The sequence below is a fragment of the Diuraphis noxia genome, unplaced genomic scaffold (assembly GCF_037042655.1).
Source record: "Diuraphis noxia isolate RWA-SAM2 unplaced genomic scaffold, SU_Dnox_SAM2 contig0004, whole genome shotgun sequence".
In the NCBI taxonomy this organism is placed as follows: Eukaryota; Metazoa; Arthropoda; class Insecta; order Hemiptera; family Aphididae; genus Diuraphis; species Diuraphis noxia.
Genome location: NW_028301714.1, coordinates 50,373,998 through 50,399,734, shown reverse-complemented (window position 1 = coordinate 50,399,734; position 25,737 = coordinate 50,373,998). Strand labels below are relative to the sequence as shown.

The 25,737-nt window shown below is 26.6% G+C and overlaps 1 protein-coding gene across 3 annotated transcripts; it reads right to left on the bottom strand.

The window, feature by feature from the left end:
• Window positions 1–147: 147 nt before the first annotated feature.
• Window positions 148–24,690, bottom strand: LOC107168323 (uncharacterized). Of its 3 annotated transcripts, none has more exons than XM_089225571.1 (10): window positions 24,541–24,690; window positions 17,583–17,702; window positions 15,620–15,767; window positions 14,429–14,512; window positions 10,406–10,494; window positions 8,453–8,638; window positions 7,334–7,527; window positions 6,254–6,390; window positions 5,072–5,196; window positions 148–3,191 (listed from the first exon to the last, which is right to left on the bottom strand). In XM_089225571.1, the coding sequence occupies exons 2-10, from the start codon at window positions 17,610–17,612 to the stop codon at window positions 3,000–3,002; spliced, it is 1,185 nt and encodes a 394-aa protein (XP_089081697.1). In that variant the 5' UTR covers window positions 17,613–17,702; window positions 24,541–24,690; the 3' UTR covers window positions 148–2,999. The 3 variants fall into 3 exon arrangements, with proteins under 3 accessions (XP_089081697.1, XP_089081699.1, XP_089081700.1); XM_089225573.1 differs by lacking the exon at window positions 24,541–24,690 and adding an exon at window positions 18,878–19,138; XM_089225574.1 differs by lacking the exons at window positions 17,583–17,702; window positions 24,541–24,690 and having other exon boundaries at window positions 15,620–15,960.
• Between the last annotated feature and the right edge of the window lie 1,047 nt (window positions 24,691–25,737).

Below are 25,737 nucleotides of genomic sequence, written 5' to 3'. Positions count from 1 at the left end.
AAAACACACTGGAATGTATGTTCAGTAAAACAACTTATATCAGATTACAGTAGAGTCCCACTAATCCGGACTAGATGAGATCAGACTCTCTCCGGATTAAACGAAATGACGTTTTTTTTTTTAACTTGTTAATTAATACACACTAAATAATAACAATAAATATATTGTCAAAAAACATCTCATGTATTTAACATTTAATACGAATTCAAAATTTATTGATTTACAATTTTACATTAGGTACACATTATTATTTTTATTACATATTAAGACTTATACACAATCACTACTAAACAAAATAATATCACAATACATACAAATGTACCTAATCAAAACGATAATGTCTTAATTATGGATATTCCCGAATATTAGCAAAAAATATCACAATATGTAATCGAAACGATAATATTTTTAATACCATAATATCCTGAATATATACAGGGTGATTCTCTTATCAAACAACACTCATTATAAAAGTATTGACTTTTCAAATTTTTTTTGTTTTTCAAAATAGTAGATTTACACTTCTTGAATTGTTTATTTTTTTAATATTTTTCAACCTTATATTTCTTAGATAAACCACTATCAACTTTTGATTTTTAAATGGTATCCTATACTTAAAATTTTGTAAATTAATAAAGCTATTTTTTTTATTAATTATTGCATTAAAATTTCGAATTTAGTGCTAGTAGTTTATGAGATATAGGTATTTAAAGTTTAGATTGGCAGAGTGGAGTGGTACGGGGTTACCCCGCAAAATGTTTTTCCACTGCTCTGCTTATCTAAACTTAAAATACTTATAACTCATAAACTACTCGTCCTAAATTCGATTTTTAAGTATCAAATATTTAAAAATATAATTTTTTAATAAAAGCGTTGGTTTATTAACAACTTGAAACTATGTAAAAAAATATTTTGAAAAAAAGTCAATACTTTTTTAAATAATGAATGTTTGATAAAAGAATCACTCTGTATATTAACTGTATAATATTATACATGTGTACTAATACGAAACATAAATTGTCCGGATTAGCAGGACTCTATTGTATTTAGATTAGACTATATGAGTGCATTGACGTACTATCAAACTTTATGTTTTGCTCATTGGTTTTTTATGATATTTAAAATGTGAGTTATGCTAATTAAATTGTAATATTTTAGATATTCATAACTTGCTTTTGTATAACGGATTATGGTTTTGTGTCTTAGGAAGACAGTGTGCACTTGAGTACTATAATATTTTTAGATCCTGAGCAAAATAATTAATAATATTGATTTTACAACATAATGTGCGTCTATTATCTTTTAGCTTTTGAGCAAGGGAAATCTAGGAGAAAATAATAAAAAAAAATCAAGAATTTTTATACAAAATCTATTTCTATCAAAATTAATTCTGACCTAATAACAAATTATTGTAGATATTTTTAATTTTTACCGAATAACTACAGCCATTTTCAAAATATTTTTATTAAGTTATTAGACATGTTATTTAACATTTTCAATTTTTTTCCATTTATTTTCAAAGTAAAAAAGCTTTAAGATGTAATGAAAGGTTATTTATATATTATTATAATAGCAGGTCCAACATTTTAAGATATATGGCCATGAATTTTTTTGACTATTGTAAGTTCAAAATTGGATATCTACATTTTAAATGAAGAGTAACAATGTTAGTCACTTTATTGTACATAATTCAAAAGCATTATTCCTGGAAACTAAATACTTAAACATATTATAAATTTCACTATACACTATGGAATTTAAAAAATATTTAGTATAATTTTAAGCTATTAACTATTTCTATCATTATACTATTCATATTGTTTTAGAGTAGGACAGTATTATCTCAAGAGTTAATAACATCAATATAATTATATGCTAAAAATATACACTACTTTGATTACTAATATGTGCAATGTTTTTGAAAAAAATTAGAACTTTCATAAAAAAATCAGGCGCGTATACAGGGGGGGGGGTCAATGGGGCCCCCCACTGAAATTATTATCCCACGATTGTAATATTTCTATATACTTCTGAACAAATGACATAAATACAATTTTGATGTTAAGCATAATAATAATAGTCACATTAAAAATAACGAGTAAGGAAGAAGAAATTGTTTTATTGTAGCTGTACAATTTATATTACTATATTTTGTAACCCTCCCCCCCGCAACAAAGATACTGTATTCTCTGTATGTGCCTGAAATAAGTTTTTTATAGCAATATTTAAAATGATTGGTATCACTTTACTATACATTAGTTACAGCGTAGAGTGATCCAATTAAATGGATATATTAAATTTATATTCAATTGTATAAAACCATTGTAACTGTACCAAAAATGACTGAGTGAAATTTTTCGAATTTTAACATAATTGAATAGATATTATTCACTCGTTCGACTATAGAAAATAAAACACACTAATTTCGGAGAATGAATTATTGATCATAGTCGACTAAAAAGTCACATGTAACAGGTTCATAAATTATTTCAAATCAGTGAAGCTTAAACTTTTACGGGTCGTAACTGAAAATAGTTATTTCAGTATTCTTTATTTCTGACCATGGTTCTAAATACTCAATAATTATTTTAATACCTATTCTATTCAGTGCGAAACTAATGTGGTAGTGGTACCTATTTGAGAAGCGGTTGCTTTTATATGAAAGTGAAAAACAATTACTAAATATGAAATAATAATATTAAATACTAAATTGTTATAGTACATATTGTGTTTGACATAAATTGTTGATAGATGATGGGTGGGTGGTCGGGTGGTGTGCCAATTTTAGGGTTCGTTTCGATACTGACTTCGCTTTCATGGTGCCATACCCGTGTAATATTACATAATTATTTGAGTTAAAGTAAGTTCATAGGACATCAACATCATTATTAAGGTTACTTTTTTTTTCATTTTATAATACAAATTATATTATATTATTCATATAAAATATGGTAGGTATATAATATGTACAGTGAATTTTGGTAACAGCGGACCAGTTTTTATTGACTACTACAGGACGCGTCAATTTTTCCAATGACGTATTTAATCTTTTCGATGGCCATATCCACGTCTTTGTCAGTGATGTTCTTGTGCGTCACAATCCTCACTCTTGCATCGTTTATCTGCGCTATCCTCACAGCAGTCGATCGTATTTTATTATTCGACATACTGTCACATCCGTCAGCGTCCACCTGTTTAAGGGATGTTAGGTAATTATGAATAAATCAATTGTCAATCTTTAATTAGTGTTTTAGAAATATTTTGTTCAGTGAATACGATCTTTATTGGCAAGCCTATTGTTATTTGTTATCGCTTATCAAGAATGTATAAACGTTGAAAAATATAAATTAATGAACTACACGTCTACACTGATATGATACAATGTAACAATACCAAATAGCCAAATCTACTATATCGACTACGTAATAGGTTGACTACGTCAGTATTGTCTATATAGTTGTCAAGGTCTTTATAACTAAGTAGTAAGTTAAAACTATAATTGACTATAGTAGGTAGTATAGCCAGTATAGGTATTACATCAACATGTTGCCTGTACCGATGCCATTAATTAAGACTTAATCGTATACATTGAACTACATAACTATATATAGTTCAATGATCTTATGTGGTACACATTGTAGTAATATAATACCTACGTATGTTATTGTTATATTCTAGGGATGACGACACTTTTTTGATAAAGATTTACTATGAGTTCTACACTACTACCTATTGTTTTGTATTTGAGGTGTCATATTAGCATATATAATATTACAACTATTATCAACAGTGTTCATCCAAATCTTAAGGGGAGCCTGGTGAAGCTACTAAATTGTGTGATGTTAATTACTGATTAGTAAATTCTAACAAAGGTAGATCGACTTTTCATTGGTCTGTTTCATCCACTATTTGGCTTTTGGCGTATTTTAAAATACAACGATGTGTAAGAATGTTTTTAATTGTTATAGTTAATTATTCTATAGCTGAACGTTTCTGATTGCATTAATAGACATTAATAAATAGATATAATATTGTATTCAGAATAAAAAAAAAAGGAGGTTACATTTTGATCAATTTAATTATTTATTTTAATATTTTATTACCTTACTTTTTGCCTAAATACATAATCACTATCAATTTTTTTTTTTTAATAACTCTTGAATTGTTCAAATATTTGGTCTTTAAATTATCATGGACTTATTGTTCTTTTTTGTAACAGATTTAATAAAATATTGTAAAAACAAAAAAAAAAATTATCATAACTATTAAGTCGAAAGTCTAAGTTCAACAGCTATTTTTAAGTTCGATTTTCAAACGGTCAAAGATGTTTGACATTTGCGTTAGATTTTTGGTGTACATTTTTTATTTTTTATTTTTTAATACTGAAAATAAAAAACTTAAAAATTCATAAAAAAAATTCAAAAACATTCAATATAGCCAATTTCTAAATTTTATTTTGAGAAAAATTTATACGGTAAAAAAAATTATTTAAATCAAATGGACGATTTTTTTAAATATCAATATTCTTGTTAAGTAAATTACGATCTAGTTATTATGTTAGAATCTTAGAATCATTATAATTTTAAAAAATATAAATTTACCTAGGTGCATATGATATTTAAAAATATTCATGTAAAATATTTAAAAATAATTTATATTTTTTGAAATTATAATGTTTCTAACATAAACTAGATCATAATTTATTTGACGAGAATATTGATATTTAAAAAAATTGTAAAAAATCAGCCATTTAACTTAAACAAGTGTTTTACCATATACATTTTTCTGAAAATCAGTCTTACAAATTGGCTATATTGAATACTTCAAAAAAATTTTCATCAATTTTTAAGTTTTTTATTTTTAGTATTAAAAAATAAAAAACGTATTCTAAAAATGTAGCCCAAGTGTCTATGAATTATATTTAAAAGAATTTTTTTTTAAATATTGATTAGAACAAAAGTTATTTCATTTGTCAGATCTCCGTGGGACACTGTACCTATACCTACATACATACTTGCATGCAGTGAAAGACAGGCAGTAGCACTTTTAAAAACAAACTGGTTTTACTTACTTTTATAAGCTCGGAAACGAAGTATTTGGCGTCGACTCCAGATGAGTTTATGTTCACCAAAAGTATGTTAGTTTGGAGCGCGTCTAGATTGACGGTCACATTGGGACTTGCTATCCTTTGAATAGCTACATGTAATAAAAATATTAACTAAATAACAATAATTAATCATAAACAATTTACAATGCCGTAAATACATGCTTGGTATCAATTAACTTTAATGAAATGTAGTTAAATTATCTATTTCCATGCAGAAAATTATTGTGTGATTTGTGATTATTTATCCCGAACCTATTATCTAAGGATCCGGGGTGAATCCTTATTAGTTATTTTAACGATTTACACATTACGCAATTACGCGTAATTAATATTTCAGTAGACTTTAGCGGTATGATATAGCAATATATGGGGAAAATTACGAAGAGCAAAATCTCTTTCAAATTTTGTTGCAACGACGAAAAGAACTCGATAGATTTAGAAATGTTTTTATTTTTTCAACTCGAAATCCCTAACAATAAGATTATTTTCGTCGTCCTTCTCAAACTCTGGTGATATTACTCGTGAAATTCAGAATTTAGTATACACATATTTAAGTAGAATCTAGTAAAATTGTTGGTAAAGGAAGTTCTTAACAATTTAAAATACATAATAAATACGATACCAATATTTTCTAATGAAAATCTTCAGACCCATCCAGACCAAAAATAATATTTGTCGTCAACCATTTCTGATTTGTCATTTATAAGCAGTAATATAAATATTTGTCGACGACAATATCAGAAACTTATGTTCCTTGATCTGGACCTGACTTTAAGCTTAAAATGTGACATAAGGATCCTTAAAATTACTCATAAGTTGTCTTTATTGAAAAAAAAAAATTAAGTATCGAGCTGTAGCTACAAAGCACCTACTTAAGTTTTTTATTAGGTCTGAAAATTGAGTTTAGACAAAATTAGATTTTAAAACGAAAAATAATAATTTTTATTAAACGAAAATTAGTAAAGTAGTTGTAATCTAACAAATTAAAAATATTGCTATTATTTTTTTTAATTTGGCCTGAAAGAATATTTTAAACGGCTTTAAACTCCCTCAATCTCCATGATATCCATTAATGAGCATATTATCAGTATTTAATTAATAAGTAATAGCATGTTATATTTTAGTCAAAGCTATCATCTTTTGTACCGTAGGCTATTTTCTTTGCGTTTTTGTGATCGTCGGCCAGCCTTTCCACACAATTGTCCAACGCGTATAGTCCAGCTGCAGCCACGATCCCGGCTTGACGCATGGCACCACCTAAAACTTTTCTGATTCTCCTGGCCCTGTGAATCGAAATATTAAAATATTAGTTGTTGTTATTAAAATGTCACCTTTAATATATGGTGTCAGTTCAGCTTGAGCAACCGTACTCTTGAGCAACAAGTACGTTATCGACTGGTAAAAATCCTGGCTACGCCACTGCTCACTTCTACCTGACAAGTTTCCGCTCATATCAGACTAACCATCCAGATGAAACTGCACATGCAGGTGCTGCTATACATGTTAGATCATTACTCGCATCACACCAACTCATTAATTTCCAAACAGACTACATTCACTCTTGCGCCGGTATAGGCGGTAATTAATAGTATTCCTATCTCAATAGCAGCTATATACTGTCCTCCCTTCTCATTTTTTTTTCTTTAATAACATTTTTAACTTTTTTTTTTAACTATACAAGTGTCTTCACTGGAAGCTATCCGTCCTTCACACCATAATTATCAAATTCATCAATTTCACTTATTATTCAAAATTTATGTAACAGATTGTGGAAATAAAAATTAAATAATAAAAAAAATATATGGTATGACTGCATATGTTTTTTTTTTTGTATAATATGTATAACGCACTGACACCCATGTTTCTATTTTTGTATTTTGTATACTTACATTTTGATGTAGGCACTTATGTCTATTGTAACAATAATACTTAACTTATTTAAAAATCTAAATTTTTATAATCAATTTTTCGCCTATTTACAATTTATTATTTTGTAAAAATTAAGTAAACTATAATATGTATTTTAAAACGCTAATAATCCCGGTAGTTGAGGCATATTTGTTAAATAAAAAAAAATTTTATTTAAATTTTTAACTGTAGTGAATCTTCAAATGTTTTTTTTTTTAATAAGGTGGAAAACTTATTTTCATTTTTTCTTCGTGTTTATACAATATTATATACTTTATTTACTAGACGTATTGTACATAATTATTAATTATCAATTACTTTTCTATGAACAATTTTTCGCCGACTAAAACAGAGCCGATTGGCGCTCCGAGGCCTTTACTCAAACAAAATGTCACGGAATCGCAGTGCTTCACTATACGGCTGACTGGAACTCCGAGACTCACAGCTGCATTAAACACTCTAGCTCCGTCCATATGCAAAGGAATATTTCTTTCTTTGGTGAGTTTTCCCAACTAAAATGTTCATTAATACACACGTATATTATATTTTGCATTATTGTAATTAAAACTTCTGTGATTTAATCAAAAATATTTTCTATCCTTATATTGATGTAATTGCTACAGGGTTATTAGTGTCAGCAATCTGGGTAAAATTGTCCTTCGAAATCACTTATCAATGAGCAAGGTAGCAGTTTAAACACTTTTAAGTAGGTATTTAAATAGATAGGTATATATTTATTATTTATTGCTCCAAACGGCTGAGTATTAGTATTTAGTAGGTATGTGTTTTATATTAAAATATCAGCTAAAAAGTAAACTCAGAATAAAAAAAGAATAAAATATGAAAACTTGGCAAGTATTAGGTAAAATATCTATACCATACATTTGAATATACATTTCGATTTTATGCAATATACATTTCATATATTATAGTTGTTGCAGAAGTCACAATCAACTAAAACGTAATTTAAATAATTTAAAAATTAAAATTAATTAATCGAGTAAATATTGGTTATAAATAGGTAATGACATGATGAATTATTTTGATATATTTTAATTTTAAGTGGTTTTACTGGTTTTGAAACATGTTATATAAATATTATTGACTCGTATTAACCTTAAATTTAAAGTCACAATTGAATATGTTATCAAATAGTATATAGAACTACGTTGTAGTAATTTGAGTAACCGTACACTACAAAGTTATAAAAAATTAGTTTTTCGTAAATTTATCATTTATAACATAGGTGTAGAAATATAGTTTTTAAATGTGTTCGAATAGCAAGTTCAATCTTAAACTATGCTGGAAACTAATACTAATGGTTATTGTGTAAAGGCCCAAACAACTTGAAAATCATAGTTTTAGTTTCTAGTTAATAAGGCAGTAGATATCAAGGTATGTATTAGGCATTAATAGAAATCGCATTATTTTTGTTACCTGGTCAATCCATTCAATAGGCAATATAGTACCACCACAATAATTGTGAGTGTTTTCTATGCACACTAGTGTAGTATATGGTTCGTGAGGATCTGGGAACTCCGGTCGTATTTTTCCAAGTAACTCTGTCATATCCAACGTGCCATCGTCCAAGTTCCTAACTTCTCGCATTTGCAATCCTGCAACCTGTGAAAATTATCCACTTCAATATTTTAGATTCTGAGTGGAGCTATGAATTTACATACCGATTTTACAATGATTTAACTATTATTTATTTTTTTATGTGTTTGTACACGATTTTTAATAGGAAAAAAATTAATTTTCAACTTCAATATATTTTATGGTAGGAAAGTTTATTATATTTGAAATTTAACATATAAAATTCTTAGTATTTTTCTTAATAATTGAGAAATTTAAAAAAAAAAGAATAGAGGAAAATGGAAATTTTCAATTGTCTTAATTTTTCGAAACTTATTGACAATTAATAACCCTAGAATCTAGGGCCTAGGTTATATAAAATTTTCACCAATAATTTTATTAGCATTTTCTATACTTCTATCGTATAATTTTGAAAAAAGTTGACTCTTTTTGAACTATTTATAGACGTATGCTATTTTCGATGATTTTTTTCTTAACTATTCTCAATACCTCATATGTACGTTAAAAATGCTATAAAAGATACATTGATTTTCAACTCTGGGGGTGGTTTCTGTTAGAAAATCGAATCTAGTTGTCATTTTTGGGAAGTTAAATTGGAAAATTCCTAGTATTGTTCAAAAGAATTAGAAAAAACAAACAATACATTAAGGAAAAGCGGGAATTTTTACACAAAACTAATTTTTGAAAAAAACCAATTTTACTTTTTTTGAGAATTTGAAGTTCAAATTTTGACAACATTAGATTCATTAGTAAATTAACGGAAGTTTTTTGAAATTTTCACCAAACAATGATATAATTATTTCCTATATAATAAAATATGATTAAATTTTTTAAATTGGAAAATTCCTAGTATTGTTCAAAAGAATTAGAAAAAACAAACAATACATTAAGGAAAAGCGGGAATTTTTACACAAAACTAATTTTTGAAAAAAACCAATTTTACTTTTTTTGAGAATTTGAAGTTCAAATTTTGACAACATTAGATTCATTAGTAAATTAACGGAAGTTTTTTGAAATTTTCACCAAACAATGATATAATTATTTCCTATATAATAAAATATGATTAAATTTTTTAAATATTTAAATTTTTTTTAGCTATTTGTAGGCAGGAGAAATTTCAGTTTCTTTACAGTTATTGAGCATAATAAATTCAAAAAGTCAAATAAATTAAAAAATTAAATCTAAATCTCATATACGTTACTCTTTTAGTTTTATAGCTGTATAAAAATATCGAAAATACATAATCACACGTTTTTTTAATATTAATTTTTAGTTCAAAATTTTACAAAATCACTAATATTTATTAATTGTATTGTTGTTAAAAATGTATGAAATGTTCAATTGTTATATAGGTAGTATTTGTTTTTTTATTACATATTATACAGGTATACAGATAATACTCAACGCCTTAATTAAGGTGTCACTAATGGATCATCTCTTTAATCAAATGTCCAGACCTGTTCATTTATTTTTCCAATATTTTTAGAATATTATTAAATATTATTTATAATATTCCAGCCAATCCTCAATCTATTCTTTCCTGCTATTCTCAATCTGTTATTTTATCCACACTTAATTTATTTAACCAGGTTGGTTTCATAATTATTAAAATAATAAAAAAAAAAAAAAATGATTTTATAATTTAGTAGATATTATATATTCATATGTTTATTGTAACTGTCGAAACTAATGGTTCACACCAAATTTCTTAAAAAAAAAAAAATATTATTTATTTATTATAGTTTTGACGACATAGGTATTTTTAATAGTTAGTGAGCAAAATTGTATATATACCTGTGAAGCTCCACCTTGTTCCCACAGTAAAATATGACTTTTATGGCCTACTATTACTTCACCACCGCGTTGTTTTGAATGAACCATCACTGAAAAATTTCATTACCAATTAACTAAAACACAGTCAAGTCTCGTAACTCGAATTTAGACAACTCAAAAACCTCAATATTTCGAATTTTTTTAATACCCTTTTAAGTATTATTAAATTTTGTTTGAGGAATGTAACTCGAAAAATACATTAACCGAATTTATTTTTATTCCCTTTGAGATTTGAGTTATCGAGACTCGACTGAATTATAATATCATGGTTCTAGTTTTCATAGGCATGCTCAGGGGTATGCAAGGTTCTGTGAGGGGCAAACATTGACTCTGGAAAATTGAAACGTCCAGTTATCAGTTATCAACTACCAAGTATTTGCGAAATACATACTTTTTGTATTTTGTCATGGTATTTATTACAATATTTTAACAATTAAACAGAAAATATTTCAATATTTGTGAATATTGTATATACCTACATACTATCAGAATTTTTCGATCTTAAAATAACTTTCAGGGTACGCCATTGTCAGCCTTCTGCATATCCTGAAATAGAAACCTGCGCACGCGCGCCTATGCTATAAACTATAGTATAAATACTTACTTAACTATTTGTTTCGTAAATCGTAAAAAACTTTATATTATTCATTTAACCAAATATAAATATTAAATTTCATAAATCATTTAAAGCACTAAGAAATTTAAAAAGTAGTGGGTATATTTAATATTAGACATAAAAATCGAAAAGTTGTGGCGAAAAGGGTCATAAATAAGTTGTTATTTTTTGTAATTATTTATATGTTTGTGTATTTTAAAATTTGATTGATTCCAAATGATATAATGTGTATAAATGTTACGATTACCAATATACTACATTTAATATTGGTCAATTTATTTATTAGAATACTTACTAATCATAAAATAATATAGGTAGGTTATACGTATATATATATATATATATATATAATTTGCATTTAAATGTTTATGTCTTTAATATCTATTATCTAGTACAATTTTGATAAAAAATAACAAGTCTTTAATAATTGAATTGAGTAATAATACACGTTATTAAAATTATGTAAATTATATTTTTGTGATAAGTAGGCATTAGAATTATTTTAGATTTTGAACGGAGTGATGAATGTATTGATTTTACAATGATGTGTGGTTTTGTTTTTGTGTCTGTGTACAGCATAACTAGTCGAAATAATACTTCAATTTCAAACTTTGGGAGTGGTTTCCGATGTAAAAGTGAATATCCTTGGTACATTATACAGGTCAAAAGTAAACATTTTCCAACAGTTTTCAAAAAAATCGAGAAAAACAAAAAAAAAGGGGCAGAAAAACGGGAATTTTTACGCAAAAACAGTACTCGACCAAATCGATTTTTTTATATGGTTGTAGTTCAATAACTAATCACTGTAAATACTTGAAATTTTCCCCAAATGTTTATGTTAGTGTTATCTATATACAGTTTTATTTTCAAAAAATTTTTTGAGTTATTTATAGACCACTGAAATTTTCAATTATTATGAGAATTTTTTTTTGAAGTGTCGGTAAAAATATATATGTTGAATGACCAAAAAAACTTAAAAATTTAATACAAGGTTCCTTATGAATTGTTCATATTGTAGTTAAAAATTAAAAATTGTTACTCACAATTTTTTTAGAAGCGTTTATAGTTCGTAATTTTTATGAAATCTGTCGAAAACGCGAAAATTTGCAAGTAATCTTGAAGTTGAAAAAATCATTAAATTTTTTGTGTTTATGACTAAAGATTAAAAATACAACACTATGTTTTCCGTAAGATTTCCTTCAAGTAGCTTTAAAGAAAACTCGAAGCATCATTATAGGAAAAATTTTAAGTGCATTTGAATTTTAATTTTTTACGAAATAGCGTAACGATAACGATTTATACTCAAACGATTTATACTCAAACGATTTTAAATATTTGTTATTATTCAAAAAGTATAAGTCGTAGATACTTGAAAATTTTACCAGTTATTTAGATTGGCATTTTCTTTGCATGATTTAATTTTCAAAATATTTTGACTTTTTTTGAGACATTTATGGACAACTGAAATTTTCAATTTTTCTGAAAAAATTTTTTGAAGTGTCGATAAAAATTTTTTGGCTCAATCAAAATACTTGAAAATTTAATACTAAGTTCCTCATAAGTTATTCTTATATTAATTAAAAAATTATAAGAATACATAGGCACAATTTTTTTTAATTAGTATTTGAAGTTCAAATATTGACTTAATACGTAAAAATTACGGCAATTTTCAAATTATCTTAGATCGAAATTCATAAAAGTTTTTCTTTTTAATTCTAAGATTTGAGAATTTAATACAAGTCTCATAATATAGTTTTGCAATAGCAGTTGAAAAATAAAAGAAATATATTGCCAAATTTTTTTATTACATGCATTCAAATTTTAATTTTGACAACATACATAAAAATCACGAAAATTCGCAAATTATTATAAGCTAGAAATTCATAAAAAATTTTCTTTTTAAATCTAAGATTTGAAAATTTAATACAAGATTCCTTACAAATTTGACAATCTTTATCACAAAAAAAATGTCCACCGGAAATTCAAATTACATTTTTATTAGCATTTGAATTTCAAATATTGACAAAAATTCTCCAAAACCATGAATATTTGCAAATTATTTTGTAGTTCAAAATTCATAACTTTGTTTGTATTTATATCTAAGGTTATACAATTTAACACCAAGTTTTCCATAAGTTTTGCTTCAAATAGCTATAGAGAAAATTTGAAGTGTCATTATAGGAAAAATGTTTTGAGCGTTTGAGTTTTAAATTTTTATGAAATCGCGTAATGATAACGATTTATCCTCAAACCAGGTATTCGTATATCTATGATAATATAAGGTATTATGAATTATGATAACTACATGATAACTACTCTAATTGATTAACCATACCTTATGCAAAATGCGTCTTAATTGAAAAATAAAATATTTGTTTCAAAGTAGAATATATGACAATATTTAAATATAATATATCCTAGACTGACAAATCATCTTCGTTTAGAATCGTTTTTCGTATACAATGATACTTATCATTGCATTTAAATTTAATCCCATCCATTACAGTAACCTACTGTACAGCAGAGCGACATCCGCGACTTACCCGCTTTTTTTATTTGCGGATACTCATAAATCATAATATATACATTTTGGTTACCAGTATAAATTATGTAATAGTAAAATACTTATAAACTTGAAAATAGGATTCTGGTATTATAATGTACACCCTCCAAGCTTCCAAAACAGTATATAATATACTACTGTATATATCTACAAAAATACAAAGTTAGTACCTTTGTTAACCCTTTATAAATAAGTATAGGTAATCTATACTTTTTTTCTTTTTTTCTTTTTAAAAAGCTATATTTACAGTCTCTACATAAAGCAAAATTAGTAAATTGGATAATAATAATAATAATAAAAAGATGAATTGATTGGCTTAAGGGAGGAAACCGTCCGTCAACAGTAGGTACCTCTATTTAATTTGGTGGGTTCATATGGAGAGACCGTTTATTTATTTTATTTTTTGTATTAAGCAATTGTGTCTCTTGGCCATTTTCATTTTAATCTCCTTGGAAGGTTGCTGGGAATGGTTAAAGAGAACATACGAGATATTTTGGTTTTGGTTTGAATGGAGTTTTAAGTGGAATTTTTTGTAGTGTCAAGTTGCTATTTCATTGACTATTGATATGATCTATACTTTAAATTAATTAGATTTTATACATTGATGACCATTAAATTATTTTAAAAACTGGAAATTTTATTGGTTAAGTTGAAATATTATAGATATTTTTATTAAAACACAATATTGATAGAATTAACCATAAATCTATAAATACTCGCAAATAATCCAATTAGGATATTCAAATTACTGAATACCTACAAGAAAATTTAAAAACAAATTGTATTACACATTTTTTTTAATTACTTGCAATCAAATTTCCCATGAGTCCACTTGGTAAAAATATGGCCGCTTCCTTCTCAAATAGTTTTGATGTTTTTTCTTCCAAAACTATAATAATTTCAAAAAATCAAACAAACAAAGAGTTAAAACAATAAAAAGCATAACAGTAGTGTAGTAATTGAAATTTATGATATAAGGGTCCCTATTTTTTTGTAATAATTTACATATTTCAATATTTGTATTTTAACTTGGAATTTGTTAAAGCCATCAACTTATTCATTAAGCATATCGCGTGATTTATGATTCTTCACCCTAAATTATGTCAATATATCAGCCTAAAGGTATTAGATAATGATCTAAACCACAAACATCAGAGAGCCACAATAAAATTACAGTATCTACTTAAACTGATTCTATTAATATTTATTACATAGTATATATTTATAATAACAATCAAACCTTAGACGTTTTGTGTATATTTGAAATTAAGGCTATTTATTTTGAAAATATTTTTAATGTTTAAAGAGTTTCTATATTTAATCAATATAAAAATATTATTTTAAACGTTATTTTATCAAGAAGTTTTGAAAATTAATAGTTTGTGATATATAATTCAAACTGATATACCTATAGATATAGGCTATAGTTGATTATATATATTTCTACAACTAAAACTTAACCTTTAAATAGTTACGTAATTTATAAAAAAAATTTAAAAATTTCCCATAGTACTTTTACTTACTATTCCTTAGTATCTAATCTTGGAACTCGATGCTGCACCCATCTGGGTCAACTGTATCAAAACCCACATAAATAAAATTCTAGTTTTCCAGTCCAAAATATTACGAGCAATATCGAATTCGTCTTTGTTTGTCAGAAATTAAGTCCTTCACACAGACTTCGAATATCCCAAAGTTAAAACTTACAGAATAATCTCTTGATCAACTTTTTTTGACAAATTAAATAAAAAACATGGATTTCTCCATGATATTCTCTCTTAAGACTTAACTCTGACTGCTATATTAGACGATATAGAATAGAAATGATTCATTTAAAGTTAATATTTTTTTTAAAATATATTTTATGAAAATTTATATATAGTAAATGATACATATATAATAGGATACAACATGAATATCGATATAGGTATGGTAACATTTTAAATTTTTTTTTAAATTATTGTTGTTAAGCTTAAAAATGGATATTCAAACTTACGATTTATGGTGGGATCCTCGCCGTAACCATCGTCACCGACTTCGGCATCGAACATTGCTTGGCGCATACGAACATCCGGTTTCGTTACTGTATCGCTTCTCAAGTCGATCACTTCACTCTGTTGCAAATCATTGTCAGATGGCACCAACTTTAAAGTTTTGAACGTATACATTATTATTTTTATTATTACAACTGTTTTAATCTCGTGGTACAGAATGTTCTATTTTCAGTAAAAAACACGAACTGTGTGCCAGTTATTGTGTTAACTGAGATATTTATAAAAAAAATACAACGAAAAAGTGTTCGTTATCGTTCCAAAGCATTTATAAATAAGCGTGTCTAGAGTTCTAGACCTTTTTCGCAGATCGTATATATGTTTAATATATGAATGTAAAACCAGGTGGGGATAAGGAGTTTGATCCCAAAATGTTGAGAAAAAATTATGATTAGGAACATTATTGTGAGTACTGAGTATAATTAATAATAAAAGTGATAAAATGAAAAAAACCTTTTAAGTACTTAAAAGTAACCGCAATAGTATTGGTATCACATTTACACATGTTTCGTAAAATTTCTCAGGTCATGCAAGCATGATAGTCATGAACTGTAGACACACCTATATAATATATATATATATATATATACTAACATAATACTGAAAACACTTTCATTTACGGATTCACGTGTACGTTTCATTGTTGTGCATAATTTAGCCATACATATAGCTATAACAACGACCCAGGTACATTTATATTAAACAAATTAATTATAATGTTTTTAGTATTATTTTTATCTTAATCGTGATTAAAAGATGATGCAATTGTTATATTATGATTTATGAGGAGGCTAATAATTTTTTATAATCTTAATACACATATAATTACAATTAGTTTCTATATTTTAAACTATATATTATTGACAATATCAATAGTACCTACCTAATATCAGAATATCTTTATAGTTTATACTAATATCAGTATTATAGTATGTGACCTATACTTTTTCTAAACTTATAACAATTTTTTCATATTATGTTATTTACAATAGACCTGGATTAATATGACCAACCAGGCAAGATTTAAATTCTGAGAGAAGTGCTACAGCGCTGAATGTATTGTTTTACAATGATGTTTTTTTTTTAATAATGCTACAATTTTTGACTTAATTTTTATTTAAAAGTATCTTTTACGGTGGGTAAGTAACTCTAGCTGTAAATCCATAATATTTTTTACGAGCATCTGATTTTCGAATTTTGATTAAAGATTTAAATTTTAAAATCCTGAAAATTTGTAAATTATTTTGAGTTAAAATTAATAATTAAATATAAATATAAGATTTGAAAATTAAATACAAGATTCCTCATAAGTTAGTCTATATAGTTATCAAAAAAAAAAAAAAAAATGTCTACTGAATGGTAAAATTAAATTTGTATGAGCGTTTGAAGTTCAATTTTTTACGACATTAAGTATTTAAAAACGAAACTGTAGGTACTTGAAATTTACAAAATATTTTGACTTATTTTTTCGCACCACGTATTTGCTTCTTTATATGATTGGATCACAAATTCCTATTTATTTTTTTCAAATATTATTTTAATTAAATATATGCAATTATTGGTTTATGGTAGCTTAAGTATAAAATTACACTTATTCATGCATGTGTTTCATAATTTTACATACGAACATAATAATTAATAGGGCAAGGTTTAACGGAAAGTTTCGATGTTTAACAAGTAACAGTTGTCAATTACACTGCAGGTTACGACGATTAAGTCTATTGGGAGTGAAAAGATTCGTTTACCGAGAACCTAGATGTCTACTCATCAAAAATATAGGATTCGCAGAATGAAGAATCCTCCCATTAGATAGATTAGCTATTTCATATTTTATTCTATAGAATAAATAATTTGGTTAATTTAACTATTGAAATAACAATATTACTAAATAATAATATTTTTACTAACCTTTTCATAAGTTTTTGATTGACTTGACATGCCGAAGTTTTTGGTAATTATTTTTTTCTATATAAATAGAATAATTATGACCCTTACAGATTAAGTTGCAATCTTCTTTACTTGACACTCCTAGAATATTTAAATAAGATATACTTTTATATTAACTATCATATACTAATTATTATCAATAGGTAACCAAATAAAAAGTATGAATATATAGATTTAATACTACATTAAAATAAAATAATTTAATACTTAAACATTAACATTACTATCTATATTACTTCGAGGATGATTTAGTAAAACAATAAATTTAGGTCATTATAGCTAAATACATAGAAAATGGAATGCGAAAAAAAATTGAAATACAACACAGCAGTGCCATTTGGGGGGAGCGCAGGGTATACTTTGGTTCTCCTATTTTTTCTTTATCTTATTGGCCTGTATAACAATTTAAAATGCCCCGATGGGGTTCAATCGTTTTTTTATGAACACTGTCCACTGAGTACTGTATCAAATAAGAGGTTTTTTTCTTCACTCAAATGAGTAAAATCTTATCTTCAATGGGTGACGAACGATTAATCGATTTAAATGCTCATAGCTGAAAAAAAGAAAATTCTAACAAAATTAATTTAGATGAAGCATTTGATAGATTTTATAAACTAAAAAGTAGAATTTAAAGATAGAATAGCATAATTAATATAAAATAAACAATAATTCACACCGTATAGAATATTGTGTTATTATTTATTATAATATGTTAATAAATAAAAATAGTATATATTAATTTTGTTTGGAATAATTTGCATTGGTTGTATTAGTAAAATTACAGTAGTATAGGTTACTATAGCAAAAGGCAAATAAATTTAATAATGAATAATTTTAATTCATTTAATTTTATCCTTCAAGAGTTAAACTCCATACAAGTGACTTACACACAAACAATGTCTATATTTACAATTTTGAAGAAAAAGTGGCCTGATAAAAAAAAAAATTGGGTTGCTTAAATCTTAGCACCCCTTTTAAAAAATTGAAATGGTGCCACTGATACTACACCATAGATAGACGACTGCTGTACAATTTAAGAAGTTTAAGGAGTTAAGGCTTAAAACACGATCAACTTGTGTACATTTACTGTATTCGAAATTGAAAGACATCTGATTGATATTTTTAAATCTAACCTATAGGTACATAACACTACTTTTTAACAACTAAATTTTATATATGAGTATTTAAATTGAGTATATATAATTATAAATCAATACAAGTATTAACTTCAATAATTAAGCTTAATGTATAGGTACCTTGATTTTTCACCGTAATAATATCATCTTGTGTATATTTTCCATCATGTTTTGTGATTAATAGAATGCACTATACGTACATTGCTACAAGCCTACAACTGGTAACTTTTTAAATTAATTTCATCATCACTCACGAATCACGACTTATCAAACTGTACCATTCACAAATAGAGACGTTATGATTGTAATCAACACAATATTATATTTCAATTTTAATAAACATACCTACCTTCAGGTTTAAAAATTATAAAATATCATGAATCAACTAATATAATATTAAAAAAAATGTTTTCCATAAACTGAACACATTGAATTGAATTATGTCAATGAGTCAATATGATTTTATAATTGTCCGTGTATCTTATAAATTAATAAACTACTATGTTATGGTCTTTGATCTCTATTATAGTTAATAATACAACTTAAACAATTGTAAATTATAATTAGTTGGACAAAGATTAAGCTGGGTATTGATAATCCGCTATCTAAACTGCTTTTGTGCTTCAATTAAATACGTATATGTATATTTATTATTGGTCATTATTTCATTATGAAGATAATTCACCGATGATAGTTAACAATTTTGGTTTAAAATCAATGATACTATCCACATCTTATGATTAATTTGATAACAGAAAGGCTTATTTTAGATTCTGAGCGGAGCGATGAATGTATTTTTTTTGAATAGTTTAAATTTTGTCACATTTTTATACATAGGTATTTATACTTTTCTAACGCTATGAAATGCCATATCTTTTCATTACATTCAGCATTGTTTAATTCAAAAATTCATCTCGTTAATACCAAATGAAAAAATCACCAACTTATTCGTGTAATCGTATAGAACGATTATCGGTGTATTAACATGACGTGTTCGTTATAGGTAGAACACAATTCCGTACGGTCCTTATCACATTTTATGATACACGATTCCATACGTTTTGTACCCAAGAGTTTAGTGGAATGTTGCCAGATTTCCATAAGGTCACGTAGGTATTTGACTATTTGATTTAGTGATAGCGTTTTACGTACGTTTCGCGTAAGTAAGGGTCCAAACAGAAGATTATATTTTGCCGGCTGGTCGCCGTGTTCCCCCAAGTACAGTTTGCCAGAGCCGGTGTAACAGACGATTTTTACCCCCCCACGGTAAAAATATACTAGATTAATTTTACCCCCGGTAAAGTTATCCTAGGATAATTTTACCCCCGGTAAAGTTATCCTAGGATAATTTTACCCCCGAGGGTAAAAACATTTGGGGGTATTAGAATCCTGCGACAACGGCGCCCGGCGTACTGGATGAACTTACCGATTCCGAAGAAAAGCGGCACTGTCAATTTACTGTGATCCAACTCTGTATATAAAAATTCAGACTGTAAATCCGGTCGTCTGCTTAATGACATTTATATACTTAATGTACAACAGTGATATACAGTGTGATCACGATAAGTGGAAACACTCAATAACTATGTGTAGGCTTAATATATTTCAATTCTGCTTTTTTGGCTAACTAATAAATATTATTATACACATTTTCAAATAATTAGACTATTTTTTTGACAGTTAATTTTTCGCATGCGCACAACAAATTTTTTTTTTAAATAGCATGATCCATAATGAATTTCAGTGGTTGAATTTCTTTTATATGACAAAAAATTACCGAGTTATAGCAATTTGATTTTATGTTATTTGCACGGGTATACCCATCTGATAAGTTGTATCATAAGATATTATATATTATCTTAATTATCTTAATTATCCCCGTTGACCGTTATAACGACATTTTACTAAGTCGCCAATCGATAACTTTGTCACTTTGTGTAAAGTTTTATTGTACGGTGCGTTATACAAATACAATTTTGATTTAGTCAATAATATGGAAGTCAAAAACGAAGTGAAGTTTATTATTTATGAAAAAGCAAAACCACTTGCGCTATTTAATTTTCATAAATATCGGCTTATTCAAACGCGAAAAAAATGGTTTTAAAAAATGGTTTTGCATACAAAAATTGTGCTACTGCAGCATTGTGATAGATAGAAATTTACTCCACCAAACAACAAATGAACATGATCACAGTGAAAATCAATTCACAGTATCGAAAGACAAGTTTTGAGAGAAAACTGTAAACTCCGAACAGTAGGTATACAAACGACGACGAGTTAGGAAAATGGTTAAAACTATTTTTGGGGTTGCTATTCCTACCACCACATAAGATCGAAAATGCATTCTTTGAACTTGTATCCATTTATACATATGTCCAAATATAGATATAGAATGCTTATTTTCTGAATAAATATTACATACGTACGTAGAAGATGATTATTTATTTCGCATAAAAAGGTATCGCCGATAACGGACGTACGCAATAGTGTTTTACCCTTTTTTTTCACCAAAAATTTGGGCTCAAGAGCCATAAGAAAAATCTCAGTAAGACGATAATACTATAATACCAAGGTATTAAATTTTAGTTATTTTTTTATATTTTTACAATTTTACAATTTTTTTTTATATTTAAAAAAAATTGACAATAAATATTAAATGATAAAATTGCATAGACAATCGTATGTAATCGTGTTGTTTTTGAGGTCTTATTGTCAATTTATTGTTTGTTCAAAATCGTACGGAATTCTGTTCCCAAAAAAGTAAAACGTACGGAATCGTGCTTTACCAGTTCGTTGTATACGTATTACTACGGTAAATTTAGCTTATAAATAAAATCTTTTGAAATGAATCGTTATTCGTTATTATGACTTGTTAGTATTGTTTTATCAATAAAAACATTACACATTATTATGTGTTATATTTATGGATTTTCCGTCGGATGCGATTAACGTATTAAGTATATACATGGTAGAAACACGAACCGCAACTTACGTACCTGTGTTTTTATCGGGACGAAATTTAATACTTAATTTATCAAATCTATGGTAACTTTGGGACATGGGCGTCCCCAGGGAGAGCCAGGCACTTTCCCCCTCTAAAATTTTTAATTTGTTTTCCAAAGCATTATCTTTAACGCATCAATTATTTAGTAAGCATAGATTACATTTATAATGTAAGCATTAAATATATAAAAAAATCTTCATTTATATTTCAAATTAATTTTGTCCTATACTCCCCCAAAAAAATTCTAGAGACGCCTATATATACTTTATGCATAGAATCATATGAACTTAATACAAAATATTAACATACCTACGTTGATATAATGTAAAATATTTTGATAAGTTTAAAAAATAAATAAATTAGTTAACTCCGATATGACCATAGAATCATGATTGTGTTCGTTCTTCTATTTCTATAGTCTAAAAAGTTCCAGAAATCGATAACATAATATGATTAGTTACCATAATTTGAATATCTAAATTGATAACCACTGATCAATTAGTAATTATTGACCATTGAACAATCGTCATGATTATTTCTATATAATTTGAACGATGACGCTTAGTATAACATTAATGACTAATCAAATGATTATCATAAATGTTGTAAATATCACGCATTATACTAGGAAGTATAAAATGTTTTCATATGCCTACAGAGTAGAGTATAAGCCCTCGCGAATATGCATATTACCTACATTCTTGGCGAATTGTTAGGCACACGAACGTGGTTTTAAATCACCATGAAGATAAGCTTAAAATTAAACAGTCTATTTTAGATTTTGTATTCCCGTAGACTGAGTGGATAAAATCCATCAGCGTATGCGATCGATCGCGTATGTTCCATTTTATGCCAACGCACTAACGTTCACTTAAGACTTTCCCCCCAAGATCGCCAAAATTAAACACGTCGTTTTTATCTGGTCTATTCGCACTAGGTGAATGTCCGAGATTATTTAAATTTTTGTTTTAATGATATGCATTTTTTTTAGATAAAAATTCATAAAAAATTTTCTTTTCATACTTTAAATTAAAAATTGTAATAGAAGATTCCCTACAAGTTTGTCTACTTCTAACAAAAAAAAAAATGTACTATAAATTATGTTATTATATTATTATAGCTGTGAGATATTTTCGGTTTTTCAACTATGCTTGGATGACACAACGTCTAAACTCATAATCGTTTTTCGAATACAGTGACTTATCATCGAATTCAAATATAACACATCATTTCAATGACATGCTTGATAATTATTGAACAACATAGTGGTACCCTTTCCACCTTTTTTTTGTTGGCATTTGAAATTCAAATTCAAATAACGAAAAATTGCAAATTATTTTGTAGTGAAAAATATATTCAATTTTAAATTTTCATAGCTAAGGTTAAAATTTAAAAAAAGGTTCTTCATATTGTATTAATCCATACTAGGACCTAAAAATCTAAAAAATAAATTAACATTATTTTTTTTTAAGTAAAAATGTGAATAATGATGTCACTTATTTTGTTTTGATTCGTAAACATTCGCGGAGACTTAAAACGTTGGTATATACTATATTATATATTTTAACATAATGAATAAAAATGATATTATGTCATCCAATTCAAATTTAATTCTGAGGCCTACTCTGCATCTACTGTATTGCAGCAGAGTGATCCAAATATTCACTTCCTCACCTTTTTTTTTTTTTTTAATAGGTACAACCTATTTTGAACATTTTTAATTTACAGTATATTATATACTCAAAACTCACTTAAAAATTGAATTATCGTAAAAAACCAACGTACAAACACAGATAATGTTCTTACCAACAAGTTTCATAATAGGTCGATTCACTGTTATTTTTAAACTAAAGGAGCTACAAGTGTTCGGCTGATCGTAAATTTGCTATATTACGCACTGGTAAGACGGAGACAATAAATACCTCTGTTACGTACTCTTAAGCAAAAAACGGATTGAAAAAAACTATCAACACAATTTTTTCTATGTTATCGTTTAAATGGTAAACTAAGAAACATAAAAAGATCAACTTTTATCCTTTTTGAACACATTTTAACTTCTTTAGTATACTTTTTATAGTTTAGAAAAATTCTTTATAGGTAACCGAAAAAAAATTATGATTTGATCGATTGGTAGATTAGTGAACAAATACGAGTTCTGGTGTTCATCACTAAGAAATAATAAATAAGGAACAAATTATTTTTGACGGAAGCTTTAACGTAAAAAATAAAATAGAAATTAACTAAAATGACACCTTGTGACATGTCATCACGAATCATAATTTAGGCAAAGTTATTCATAGAGAAAAAATAATCAAAAAATCTGGAAAAAAACATTTCTTAAAAAAATAAAAAAAACTTTCATTTTACCGTGCAGTAAAGACAGTGTAGGACATACACTTTCATAGTACTCTGCTAGATTTTGTGCCAAACCATAAAAATAAGCAAATTCTTTAAGTCCCGAGCTCTGTTCATAACATTGTAATTTGTTCGTGAATTAATTTAAGTTGGTACTAAAAATCCCTAGTACCTACTTATCAAAATTATCAGAATTAATGAAGCAAAATTAGGAATTTTACTTGTATTTTACGTAATTTAATATTTTTAAGTGCTTATTTAACTATTTGAGCGCTTATAATGATATATTTAAGCGATTTTTTCATCGCCTATTTCGATGATTTTAAGTGTATTATAATATAAGTCCCGAACCTTAGTTATGATAGTTTGATATTAACTAGATAATATGTCATTATTATAAAATTTCTATATAATACTACGTTACCTATAGTGTGTTTAGTTGTCTTTCTCTCTTACTTGAAGCTCGTGCAGAATTTCTCTTAACAACGTGAACGGCTTGCACAATGTACTTACCTTCTTCACAACACTAAGAATGTGAATGAATTAAGCATACAATACATTATCACAACGTAACTACTTTAGGAATTTAAATACTGGTTACTGCCCTCATATAGCCATACATGTATGTTTCTCCTTCGTTGATGTAGATAGTAGACACACTAATAATAATATAAGATAGTTGTCATTTGTTCAAAAATGTGTGGTGAGAATATACTATATTATACATACGTTATACAGTCTGTACGTTTACGTTCCTACTAGGTACACAGTACAAATTCATCACCAGATAGTAATTTTTATGTTAAATGTAAATACAAAATTACAAACATTTATAGGTATTAACAAAACGCTCAATCGTAGTATGTGAGAAGTAGGTACTCAGCAGAAATCAGCTACCAAAATTATTGCTTATATTTCTATGATTATAATTTACTCAACAAATTTTAAACTACAACCACTTGCAAATTCTAAAAATTTTATTTATTTTTTTTCGTGTTAAGTTTCTATAAGTTTCTAAACGTTTCTCATTTGTACACTTGCAAAGGTGAATGAAATAAAAACCTCACAATAAATTATAGTTTTAAAATAAAGAAATATTTATATTCATTGTAGATATTATTAGTACAGTTAAATACCTATATTTAAAAACGAATAATATTACACGCTTATATTAATTATTGTTATTTATTGTTTTATACATTCTATCATTAAAAAAATTGTTTTGACACAATTTATGATTTATTATATTATTAATGAATAATTGTACAAGGTATATCGTATACTAATATACTATATATTATTATACTAGATAAATATAAATAAATTATTGCAGTTAAGTATTGAATTATATGAAAAATATTACAATTTACATTTTACAACAAAACAGTCTCAATACCTACTAATGAGTTTTGTATCAGATTATTTGAATATTTTATCTCAGTAATTGTATTATTTTTTTTTTTTTTTAACCGTAGGTATCACTTTTAGGGAAATGGGGAAGTAGAAATACTCCGTAACAGCACGTTCGTAATATAAATATACAAATTACAAGGTGAGACACTGAGACATAAACTATTTGAACTAGTGTTTTATTTATTGCCGCAAATAACTAGATTTTTTT